The sequence below is a fragment of the Phyllostomus hastatus genome, unplaced genomic scaffold (assembly GCF_019186645.2).
Source record: "Phyllostomus hastatus isolate PE091 unplaced genomic scaffold, TTU_PhHast_1.1 phas_scaffold_501, whole genome shotgun sequence".
NCBI classification, from domain to species: Eukaryota; Metazoa; Chordata; class Mammalia; order Chiroptera; family Phyllostomidae; genus Phyllostomus; species Phyllostomus hastatus.
This window is the reverse complement of record NW_025334033.1, coordinates 53324856-53337732: the sequence shown is the minus strand read 5'-3', so window position 1 is coordinate 53337732 and position 12877 is coordinate 53324856. Positions and strand designations below refer to the sequence as shown.

The following is a 12877-nucleotide window of genomic DNA, read 5'->3' as shown; positions in this document are numbered from 1 at the left end:
GGAAAACACAACACACACATATCTCAGACACCTCCCCGTGTGATGTGGGCCACCCCCACCCACACCTGGTATCACAACTTGCTGTCCCATTGCAGGTGGCCCTCCTTCCACCACCTCACGGTAACTCGCAAGTGGCTCCTCTTCTGAGGCCCGCTTCGCAAGCCGATGTCAAGGTGAAGTGCCACGTGTCCTGGCGTCTCATGTATTTCATAGCTATTTAATGTGTGCAAAACTATGCTACCACTTCTATCAGATTCCTATCTCGTTTCATTTTCTGTGTCACTGGTGATGTTCTGAGAGTTTTAAGCAGAACCTGTTTTCCCCGTGAACCCAGTGGTTTCTGTTGAGTGACTTTGCATACTGTGGATATTTCTAAGGACACACACGTTTGTTTTGGCAGAACTGACTGTACAGTAAATGAGCTACTATAATATACATAAAGTGTAGGAACAGTGCCATAATACAGTAGCATTCGCTATCATCATCATCATCACCACCATTACCACCATCATCATCACCATCACCCTGTGTTTCATGGAGGCAGAGACTACAGCTTACAGGACTTTGGGTAGCACTCAGTGTCTTGAAATTGTAAATCACTCAATAAACATCTGTCTGATTGCCTGGCAGGGCAACAATTACATTTGGTATTTCTCTGTAGTGGTGCCTTCCAGGGCTTCAATGTGCACCACCCAGGAAGACGTCCCCACTCACGTCCTGCAAGGAGGGGGGGTGCCCGGGGCTGGGATCAGCCCTCCCCTGCACTCTCCCACAAGCCACCATGCCCCCATTGCCCTGCCCCCTCCTACCTTTAGAAAGTCAAACTGCTTGAGCATTTGGGCCACCTTCTCTGCATTCCTCCCTTCGTTGAGGAAATCCAGCTCCAAAGGCAGGTTCTTCTTGGCTTCATCCACCAGCCACATGAACTCGAACTCTGGAAACAGCTGCTTGACAGCCAGAAGGAGCATCTGAAATCCACCAAGCACCCATCTGTCATCTCACAGCACCCCACCAAAGCACCCTGCCCGCCTGCCTGGGTCTAAAGGTTGACGACTCCCCAGACCTCCCCTGGAGTAAGGGTGGGTGGGAAAACTGCTCCCCTGGGGCCCACCAACGAAGTCCAAATCCAAGACAATAAACAGCCACCAGCCACCAGCAGTAACAACAACTACCACTTGCCGAGTGCTCCCCACACGGCCGGCGCTGGCTCGGCACTTTACTGAGTTACTCCACTTCATCTCCACCGCTCTGGGAGGTACACTCTACCATCTCCCCATTTCACAGATGAGGAAGCGGAGGCTCTGCGAGGTTTTCAGATTTTTCTGAACTGGCCCATCGAGGAAGCAGAAATAGAATTCACTTGGGCCTGCCCAGCCCCCAGACCCTCGCTCTTAAGCACGTGGCTGAACTGCCTTTGCTGCCCCCTGACCCAGGCTTCGTGGTGCTGCTCCCAGGGGCCTGGAGAGTGCTGCCACAACGGAACTGCGGTTATGTTGGTTTCTGAGGCCGAGTGGTTGGTACCTCAGCATTTATGTTACTTTCTGTACTTTTTTGTACATCTAAACTATTTTGTGCTAAAAATTAAATTGGAATGAGAAAACAAGGTTAGGTGATACAGGAGAAGTAAGAGATAAGGGATTGGACCACGTGGATGAAAAGCTCGGAATGTTGGCAATTTGGCGCCCCCGGGGATTCTTGAGTGAGGGCTGGATAAAAAGGGGGGTTCGGGAAGACTTATCTGGCATTTCAGTTGTCAGTTTAATGATGTGAAATTAAATGTCACTGGCAGAGAACCAGAGTCCAGTGACATCTGCAGAGCATGCTCCAGCCCCTCTGCAGGCAGGGACTCGGCTCTGAGGCTACCTCCCCACCGGAGCTGCGGATCCCAGACGGCCTCACAAGGTCACCGACAATGGCTCTCTAGTGGGTGAGTGAGGCTGGCACCAGGGCCATGGGAAAGGTTCCGGCATTCCAGGAGGGAAGCACAGTAGGCAACTCTCCTGCTCTCCGATAAGCCCTCCCGGGGAGACCACTGACCAATCCTCCCAGTCGCTCTTGGTACAGATTATCGTCCAATTCTCTGAGAATACCCATCTTCACCCTGGCCAGAGCAGGAGGACAGGAGCAAGAACTAAGGAGCCAGGGGCCCACCTGTGCCTTCCCCAACTGTTATGGACCAAGGGCTTGTGTCCCCCTTCCCAGAATTTGTATCTGGAAGCCCTAACCCCAGTGTGACCCCAGTGTTGGGACGTGGGGCCTGTGGGGAGCTAATTAGGTGTAGGTAAGACCATGAAGGTGGGCCCCTGTGATGGGATTAGTGTTCTTACAAGTGGAGAGAGACCAGGGCTCACTCTCTCCCTGCCACGCAAGGACACCGAGAGAAGGCAGCTGTCTACCAGCTGGGGAGAAAGTCCACCCCAGGAACTGAATCGGCTGACACCTTCATCTTGGACTTCCAGCCTCCAGAGCCACGAGAAAAAAATGTCGCAGTTTAAGTCACTTCATCAGTGGCATTTCATTGCGGGAGGCCTAGCAGACCAAGACCCTACCCAGTCTATCCAGGAGGATGTACTGGGCCCCACCTAGCTTTTCGCCCTGGTCTGTAATATTATGCCCAGCACTGTGGTAAGTACAAGTGGTACAAAAGAAATAAAGCCAAAGCAGAGCCATTAACTACAAAAGCACGTACGGTTTTGTTTTTAAAAACAAGTCCTAGGCTATGTACCAGACGCCACTCTAAAATAATCATCACACGGGGTTATTACATTCAATTTCTCTCAAAACTCTTTTCCATTTCATTTGGCTGCAGTCTAATTTCTTTTAAGTCTTGTCTAGTCTTTCACAAGCTACACCTGTGACCTTACGATAATCGATTTGGTTTATGTTTTGTTTCCGTCTGTGTCACAGGCAACTAGAAGGCGGAGGTGGTGGCAGCCAGGCCCAGACTGCAGGTGTCAGACCCAGACTCCCAGGCACAGCGTCCTACAGCCGTCGCGTCTTGTCGCAATGCCCTCAGAGGGCCCTGAGCTGCCACCAAAGGGGAGGCTGAGCCGGTGCACAGGAAACAGGACCCCCCTGCCCGGGCCAGGGCCAGGGGCACACACGTCATCGTAGGTACCTGCATTCCCCTCTGGGCTCTGAGTTGAGGTAAGAATTCTCTTCAGACTTCAGCTCCAGCCTAAATGCCAGCGGTTCTTGCCCAGTAGGGACAAAGGAAGGGGCCACAATGAGGCTGAGTCATTTGTTCAATCAATACTTATGGATTACCTCCTGGGGTCATGACCCTGGGCCAGCTGTGGGTATACACAGGAAGTCACATGCAACCTCGTGGGGCCTATACCTGGGGAACAGGCTTCTGGCTAAACAATAAATCCTCCTCACTCACTGTATGGCCACTGTTGATTGTGAAGTTTTTAATTATCATTAGTATCCAAACAGCACTGATCGGCACTTGAAAGATTTTTCTAGTACTCATCAATTATATAGTTAATACTAGTACTATTGGTTATTATTAATGCCTAATGTCCTTAATCATAAAAGCAGTCAAAGATTTTATTGACCGATATTAACTGCTACTAACTAATCAGTGAAATAATTCATACCCCCCCCCCCAAACAACGGTGCGGCACTCACAAAGCTCGTTCCCTAAAGCATTCTGTGGGTGGAAGGTGAGTCACTCCCTCGGTTACTTTACTACGAAGGTCAGTTTAAGTGGAGGTCCACAGTTCTTGGCTCTCGAGGAGGGCACCATCCCTGTTACAGGAAGTTGCCAATTTGAAAATTCAGTGCCAGCTCTGAAGCCCAGAAAATGGGCATGCTCACATAATTTTGCATATAACACAGAGGGTTTACCAACTCCCTGGACTTCAAGGCAGTTGCGGGGAGGGGTCCGATTAGGCATTGTCTGGTCCAAGTCTAAAACGGTTTGGACGGCTGCCATTTTAGACTTTTCTTGGCTGAGGAAAGTAAAATAAAATTTGGTTTCACCTTCTGTTTTCATTCATTTCCCTTCTTAAGAGCCTGCCCTAGTAGATTCACTTAAGGTTGTTGTTTTTTGTTGTTGTTTTTTTTGACAACAGATGCAATCAACTAAAATAAAACAGGTGTTGTTATCAATTTGACTTTTTGATTTTTCTTCTGAAATGTATCTTCTCCATAAAATTCTTCCAATAGCCAATATTCTCAGCATTGTCTAGCACATAGTCAATACTCAGCAGATGTTTGCTGAATGTTCATGGGAATAAGTGAGTGAATGAACAAATGAATGAACAAATGACATTTCATAGGGTTTGTCCTCTCCCCAGAGACAATTATACGTTCACAGGGGTGTTATTCCAATGGATTCAGTTTTTCTGTTTCTGAGCTTTTAGTGGGAAAGAGATTATCACTGAATTTTGGGGAACTATAGTTTTGGAATGCCTGAAAATTTCCTACTTGATTTGGAACCTTATGAATCGATCAAGGTACACTCAACAATTAATACTTCCTTCAAGGTAGAATAATGAAATTATTTTCCTAAAGGGTCATTGGCTTATAGAAGGAAAAATCAACTGTGGGCCATACAGAAATATAATGGAAAACTTAAGAGACACATAAAAACATGATTGCAGCCCTAGCTGGCGTAGCTCAGTGGATTGAGCTCGGGCTGCGAACCAAAGCATCGCAGGTTCGATTCCCAGTCGGGGCACATGCCTGGGTTGCAGGCCACGGCCCCCAGCAACCACACATTGATGTTTCTCTCTCTCTCTTTCTCCCTCACATCCCTCTCTAAAAATAAATAAATAAAATCTTAAAAAAAAAAAACATGATTGCTATTTATAATAGCAAAAAATTAAAATGATCATTATTTAGTACCTACTACATGCCAGGTACTGTGCTACAAGATGCTTTATATATATGCTCTCATCTCATGCTCTTCTTGCCCATTTTACAAGGAAGGAAACTGGTTTCAGGAGGTAAAGGCACTTCTCAAGGTCACACAGCTTGTCATTTCAAATGCAGGACTTGGACCCAGGTTTGTTTTGGGGTTTTTTTCTTCTTCTTCTTCCTTTATGTAGCCCGTCTCGTGCAATACAATACAGGACGCTACAGTAGGAAGCTTGAGATAAGGCAGAAGGAGAGCTTTGTAAACTGTAAAAACGCAACTGAAAGGCGAGTTCCCATTATCGAGTTATTACAATATTATAAAAGAAATAATGTTCTATGGAAAACAGCACACTAAATAGAATACCTGCACAGATCCACAATGTAAAAATGGATGTTCGACAAGGATCGAAAATCAATTCAGAACAATGTAAATAACTTGCCATTCACAGGTTTATCTTTCTCTGATAAGTTATTGAAGTGCACACTGTTCAGGAAACAGAATTATAGGGTGAAGAGAAGCTTCCGTGGGGTTGCCTACATTGCTGGGTTTTTAAAAATATATATCTTAAAAACTAAAATCAACAGTTGGGTTCTATACCAAACACAAACATTACCTAGCTGCCTGCTGTTCAGTCAACACACTCGGGAAAGAAACCAGATGATGGACAGCATGCACAGAAATGTTCAAATAGGTCAAAAACAGGACTGTCACAGGTCTTCATTTTTAGAGGCCCTGGGATGGGCTGGGTGACATCAAATGGTGGACCAGCATCTGGTGCTCAGGACAGAGTCCCATCCCAACACTGCAGCACACCTCGGCGACAGGTGGTACAGGGAGGACAGGGTACCCGGACATGAGCTAGATTCTTTACGGGGTGTTGAGTGAGGGAGTGTTCAGCATCAAACTCAGAAGCTGGAGAGGTAACAGGGAGTGAGTGGCACAGGGTGGTGTCACCACCGGGGACCTGGGGGTTATGATCTTAACACCAGCTCCCCAGCCATCCGAGTCCTACCCTGCTCTCAAACGGTGAGGATGGCAGTGGGGTCCCGTCAGCTGAGCTCCCTGCTGCCGTGAGCTGGCAGGAAACGCTGCAAAGCCAGCCCGCCAGCAGACGGATGGACTCTGCCTTGTCAGTTCACCCCTTCCTGCTGAATCATTGTTCCAATCTCTGGGCCCAATTAGTCTGGCTCTGGACAGCCACTCAAATCAATAAAAGTCCTTGGCCATGCATCTACAAGTAGAGGTGCCCCAGCTATTAAAGGGACAATATCAGGTGATAATGACAAAGCTGAAAAAACACCCTTGGCCGTGCCTTTCTCTGTTGTGCAAAGTCACCAACACCATCAGGTTCATCAAACACCACTTCCTGAGATTTGGCCTTCGTCTCTCCGCCACCATGCAACAGTCTACCCCTGAGACTGTCCCCTGCTCTCCCCAAGGGGAGGGCGAGGTTCACAACAGACACAGAACACTAGGGTGGCACATGCTGTTAAGTGCCAACACAAAAGCCATTTCCCCCACCTTCCTGGCTAACAGAACCTCAAATATGTTACGTTTTTCACGTCCTTCAAGGAAGGCAGGCCTTAGCCTGAGGAGGTGAATCATGATTGGCCAACGGGCCAATCAGAGCAGTCTCATCTCTCTGGCGGAGACTGATTTAGGCTTGGGCATGTGTCCTACTTCTGGCCAGTGAAAAATGAAGGGAATGCTACTGAGGGGCTCCTTTTTGATAAGGGGCATGGGGGAAAAACAGGACCTCTTTGGCATCTAGATGTCATCCACTCGTGATAGCAGAAATGGCTGCAGCTGTCGTGGGACCACAAGGGGCACAGCCTCAGAGGAAGGACACGTCAGGATGGCAGAGCAGGAGACAAAAGGAACTGAGGTTGTTAAAAAGCGGGTTGAAGTGCTGGATTAATCAACACTGGAGAAGTCGCCACTACTGCCAGAAGTCTTGAAATGTGAGATAACATAGGTTACTATTATTTGCCCCACTTTTAGCTGCATTCCCTGATACCTGTGGCCAACAACACCCTAACTGATACAACGGTAGTCGCCACCTCCTCACTCTCAAAAGCCTCACTCCTGTAACACCTTACAGCAGATATGTGTTTGGATTTACAAGCTCACTTCTTCAAACTGCACATATCCAGAGGTTAAGCCTATGAGCCACTCTCTCCTTAGTCTGAATTTCTTCGATCAGAGAGCCTTCCTCTCGGGACCACGCTGTGATCAATCCCAGGGCTGGAGAGGAGAGATGAAGTCGTGGGCAGTGGGAGATAAGGATGAGGGCACACAACACCTGGGAGCTACGGGCGAGGAAGCACCTAAAGGCAGAATACTGGCCTCACCAGCCCCCGTCTGCAAGTTTCCAGTGGCTGAGGTGGCCCAAATACTCCTTAGAAACTGTTCTCCTGCCAAGCATCCCTGAGCACCATTCTGGCGTTGTCACTCCTAAAAACCAAGGCACCATTTTAGGTCTGGACTCAGGAAAAAAAAAATACTCATTTCAAATATAAAATAAAGTGAGTCTTCCAGTCAGGCTCTTCTTAGCTTTCCAGCAGAGCACGGTGACCCAGGTAGAATCTTTCCCTCCAGAGACACAGCTTAGAGAGAAGGCAGGGCCATCTGGTGCCGCTGCTAATGCCGATGGTCCACGGAGGTGCTGACTTCAGGCCTTGCTTCCAGCTTCTCTCCTGAAGGCTGTGAGTGCAGGTCCCTGAGCCGCCTCATGCTCCTAGCCCCAGCTCTGCCTCTGCCACCGTGAAGGAGCCACTTTGTATTCTGCACACAGCCACTAGGCTGCACTTCCCAAGCAAAGCATCCGATGCTTATCTCCAGAAGATGCCAAATCTTTATTACTGCTATTATTGCCATTGACCTTACAGCCACCATTACTTAGGGAGCCAGCGAGGCTCTGAGCAGAGAAAACGGGTGTCAGCTGTCCTCCCGCCCAAGAGGGTCCTCACAGCACTGCTGGCCAGAGACAGGTTCCCACCTGATGCAGGAGTGGCTGCTGGGTCTCAGGACAGACACCCAGGGATCCTCCGAGACCCCGGGTCACTCTCAGCAAAGGCCATTCCATAAACACTGATAGGTGCTCCAGAAAATGCAGGTTTCCAGGTGGCTTCCCAGGGCCACTCAGCCACCCTGCTCCCTTTTCCAATGCACACAGCAGCTGCTCCAAACCTTCGCCCCCACTAGAGCCTCCAAAGCCACCTCATATCTCCTCTTTCTCAGCAGATGGTCTTGCCTCCTACTTCAAAGGAAAAAATAGAGGCCATCAGGCTGGTACAATACAGCTGCCCACATCCCCACCCTGTCCCCCCTGCCCCCCACACTTGTCTTCACCCGGCCTCACCACTTTCCTCCTGTCTCGAAACAAAGGCTGGCCAAGGCTGACATTTCCACCTGCGTCCCTGCAGTCCAGTCCCTTGAGTCTCCTCCTGGACCACGTCTGTCAGTTCCGTCCTCTCCAGAACCTCCAGTGCCCTCACCCTGCTGCTGCCACCCCCGTCAGCTACCTGGCCTCTCCCTGTGCTCTGCTCTCACTTCTACCCTCACGCGCCCTCACAATAAAGGGATGGACTTGAAGAGCCTTCCATGTTAGCTGTCTCCATTCCGTGGGGCTCAGCCCTACCTCACCCGCCTCACCCACTCTCTTCGCTCTTCCCAAGAAATCTAAATAAACAAATCCAAAACGCCCTTTTAAGAACTTTACTCACTTTCTCTCCCCTTTGATGACATTGAGTAGTTCTGGCATATTGTACTTTCCAAAACAGCTGCAACAGTATCTCCCATTCTAATGCTCTTCTAGAACCTTGCCACGCCCTCCCCAAGAAGTAGGGTGTTTAACCAAAGGGGCCTGTGTGACTCCTGCTCTCTCCAAAGGAGTAAGGAGGGAGTGACCTATATGACCACCGAGACGTGGCCATAAACCTGTGATGTGCTTTCCGCCTCATTCTCTTAGGACACTCGCTCTGAGAACCTGGCCACCATGCTGTGAGGAAGGCCACGCGGCCACAGAGCGGCTGACAGGGAGAAGATCCGAGGCCATGGCCCACAGCCCCAGCTGAGCTCCCAGCCAACAGCCAGCACCCACTGGCCAGCCACGTGAGGAAGCCACCCTAACGTGCATTCTCCAGGTCCAGTCAAGCTACCCAGCCGGTGCCACACAAAACAGAGACAAGTGTCTCTACCAAGCCCTGCCGATCACAGATTCATGAGCAAAACACAGGACTGTTGTTTTAAGCTGCTACGTTCTGAGTGGTTCATGACTCAGCCCTCGATAACAGTGCTCTCTGCTCAAGCCCAGGTTCACTCACTGCTCTGTCCTCCTAGGCACATTCCCCAAAGGATGACGCTCCTCCGAGTTCTCTCCTTGCCTCTTTTTTTCACTCTACATAACTTTTCTACGTGATCTCAGCTACCCCCCCAGGTTCAGCTCCCATGAGTTCCCTTGTTGATAAACCCTAAATCTGCAGGCTGACGGAACTTTCCCAATCCAAAACTCTCGACAGCACTCACTCACCCGACACTGTTGCTCAATCACCATTTCACTTTGCTCTGAAAGTGAAATCCATTCCAACCCCATTACTCTCATTTAAAAAAAAGCTACATTTCCCAGGCTCTCTTGCCATCTGGCTGCCTACTAGGTTTGGCCAATGGGCCACGTGGCTGTAACAGCGGGGGACAGGAAAAGGTGGAAACCTGCTACCTCAAACAGCACCTGTGGCCAACCTCCAGGCGACACCTGTGACATCTCCCGTCAGGCCAGCTCACCATCAGCCCCACTTCCGCCAGGGCCCCAGCTCCTGAGCTCCAGAATCCACCTGTTCTTTGCCCCTGCACCTTGAGGGTAGCTTCCAACTGTTGAGGATTGTCTCGCAACCCGCTGGGTTTCCCAGCAGTTCCCCGCCCTGTGAGCCCTGTTTTCTCTTTCAAATTCCCTCTGAAATACCCCGAGTAGTTTCTTTCTTCCCAGCTGGGCTCAGACTGACACATGTGGTTAAAGGAATCGAAACTTTTAAACCAGAAACCCACAGATTATTTTAGTCTCCTCCTTCTCATTCACACCAGCATTTGGCCCCACCCCCTGTAAAGCTGGTAATATAGTCCAAACGATGCTACCCCTGGGACCCACCCCTTTCCTCCACCCCCATTACACTGCTTTCGTTCACATCATTATTTCTCTCTCGGAGTACTGTAGCATCCCCTCAATTAGTCTCCCTAGCTACCGTCTTTCTTCCTTCAGATACACCCTCCGAGTGGCCAACAGACTTTTATTTCTAATGCATATCTCATCATAACATCCTCACCGACGACAAGAGGAAATCAGATCAGCTCAGTTCCGTAGTAAATACATATTTATTCCATGAAACTCTCCATGTCTGAGCCTGGAATACAAGGCCCTCCGTGCTCTGTCCTGACTACCTCCCCAGCACCTCCCCTGCTACCATTCCAGCTCACACCATCTGAACCAGTGAAAGTTCTCCAACCTCTTCCTCTAAGACTGGGGGCCTTTGCACAGGCTGGGCCGTCCTTCCCCTGCCCGGCTGTCTCATGGGCTCCCCAGTGAAGCCCCCTCGATGCCCTCATCAGTCCAGGCATAGTGTTCCCAGGTCGTTAGACACCCCCTGGACGGGGCTCCTGTCCCCACACTACGGCTGTCTGCATAGAGACCTGCTGCTCCACAACATGAGGAATTCCCTGGGGATGCAGATGTTGCTCCTTCACCTAATGCAGAAGAGACACTCAGTGAGTGTGTTTAGTTTAGGCAGAGTTGAAAGAATAAGCTAAGAGTTCAACACGAGGAAAGGGAGCAAAGGAAAGGCAAAGAGAAAAGGAAGGAAACGGACATGCTGGCAGCTTAAATGGACCTCGGACCTCTCATGGAGGGTGCTGGCTACCGCCCAAGCCACAGCGGGCTCAGCCCCCCTCCCTTGCTCTGGGCACAGAGCTCGAAACATCCAACGTCCAGAGACACAGTCTCCGCTAGAGCTTTTCCAAGGGCCATTTCTACGCACGCACGTTTGTTCATTCAAAGCATATCAAACAGGCACACATGAAATCTGCATAAATATTTCTTTGTGATCTGCCTGTCATTTTTATATCCCGTGGTTGACCACATGCTCTCTTTTGTTATAATTTCACAAACTACAAGGTAACTCTTCTACCCTGAGGAAATCACCTTTGGTTTGTCTCATTTCTCAACATTCTCCCCAGGTCCCCTTGGCCCCAGTGGTGCTCATTGTGTTCTGAGACCATCCAGTGCAGTTCCCAGGAACGGATCAAGAAGAACTGACCAACCCAGACATAGGGTCTCGTGGTCTCAACGTTGTCACAAGCTCCTCTCTCCCACTCTGCCACTCAAAGGGATACATCTACCCATCAGCCTTGAACCAGTTTCACTGGCGCTGCCTGGGCTGCAGGAAAATATAGAATGAAAATGCAGGTGAAAGGGGCAGGTCCTCACCTCCATCAGGAGAATGTCCTTTGAGCTCTGCGCCTGTACCTTTGGGTGCTGGACCTTCACGGCTACCGTCCGACCGTCATGCAGCACCGCCTTATGGACCTGTGCCAGGGAGGCAGCCCCCAGAGGGGTTTCATCAAAGCTCACGAACAAATCAGGGATCTGTCAAGAGTGGAGAGAGGATGGAGCCAGTAAGAGGACTCAATTCAGCGAGAGGGGCCAGGAGGATGGGCCAGGGCCAGTGCCACCCAATGCCCCCACAACAGATTTTTTGCTCTGTCAGTTGTATATCAGCCCAGCTCCTTGCCTGGGCCCTCTGCTGCCACAGAGAGTCACACCAGGCATATGGAGAGAGTCAGAAAACAGGTGTGGAGGGTATGTTCTCATACATGTGCAAAGGTGTTCTGACCACCTCCAACTTAAGGCCAAAGAAGTGCTCTCTAGAATGTTTAGAACGGCTCCTAATCCTCCCGTTTAATTACCCACCACTGTGTCCCCAAGGCTCTCCCATATGGATGTAATCAAAAGTTTACAGAACCCAGGGCAACCTAAGACAGGGGTCGGATGGAAGATTTCCAACCCCACCAACCTGGTGAGCTCAAGGGACCCTGGTGGGAGGCTGCAGACCCCACAACCACCTCTTGTTCCTGCCTGAGCAGCAGCCTCAACAGGGGTCCCTGAGCCCATCCTCAGCCCAGCCACCTGGCAGAGAGTCCGTCCCGGGCCTGCAGGTCCAAGCCTTGTCCTCGGTCCTCACCTGCAATGCCACCCACAGGCAGCCTGGGGCGGACCCCCTGTTCCTTCTGTGCCTCACTTCCTCTACGAAGTGGAACACATGCTTTTATTCTCCCATCTTCTCTTCCTTTCTGCCTTCCCTCTCAGAAATGTCATACTGATTTTCCTGAAGGAAAAAGTCTTTCTGGCTTGAGTGTTCACACCTACATGGTCCAGATATAAATATACTACCAGATGGGAAGGAGGCCCCCAAAAGGCTTTTTGCAAGACTGACCAAGGCTGAAATTCTCATCCTCTCCATTCCGTGAAGTCCCTGGATAGCCTCATGACTCTGCAGAGCCCAGACATCCTCGCACACACCTGTGCAGAGGTAAGTGTGCAGGCACACGCCTCCCCTCCTCCTCACACATCCCCCAGCTCCCAGGCCAAGGCCTCTTCAGCCTGTGCCCCCCCGCCTCCCTTTGTCCCTTTCAGCAGCAGATACCCAGCCCCTCAGGCCCTCTCCCCTCCGGGGACTTCCAAAGTCACATGACCCGCAGCCACCATCCCCTCCCCATTTGCTAGGCTGCACCGTCACTCTGCTAATCTTGTCTCATAAATCACTCCCTCCAGCCTTGTCATCATTTTTTTCAGCTTTCACTAAACTCCATCCCATTTATCAACATCCTGCAGAAGCCAAAGGTCCAGGCAACGTGGGAGGGGCCTACACTTCACTGTCATGAAAGATGGGTATGGACTGGCTTCCTTGTCCCCCTTCTTCCTCATTGGGTTTTTGTCTGTATCCCTCCCGGTGCCTACTGATC

General features: G+C 50.2%; 1 protein-coding gene across 2 annotated transcripts in view; it reads right to left on the bottom strand.

Moving 5' to 3' along the window:
• ADCK1 (aarF domain containing kinase 1) overlaps positions 1–12877 on the bottom strand; it is a 108941-nt gene that overhangs the window by 31199 nt on the left and 64865 nt on the right. Inside the window, exons 5-6 of one of the 2 annotated variants that reach the window (XM_045822739.1) lie at positions 11343–11501; positions 810–968 (exon numbers count right to left, since the gene is read on the bottom strand). In XM_045822739.1, coding sequence (XP_045678695.1) covers positions 810–968; positions 11343–11501 — 318 coding nt within the window. The remainder of the gene's footprint in view (positions 1–809; positions 969–11342; positions 11502–12877) is intronic. The other variant, XM_045822740.1, reaches the window with a different exon arrangement.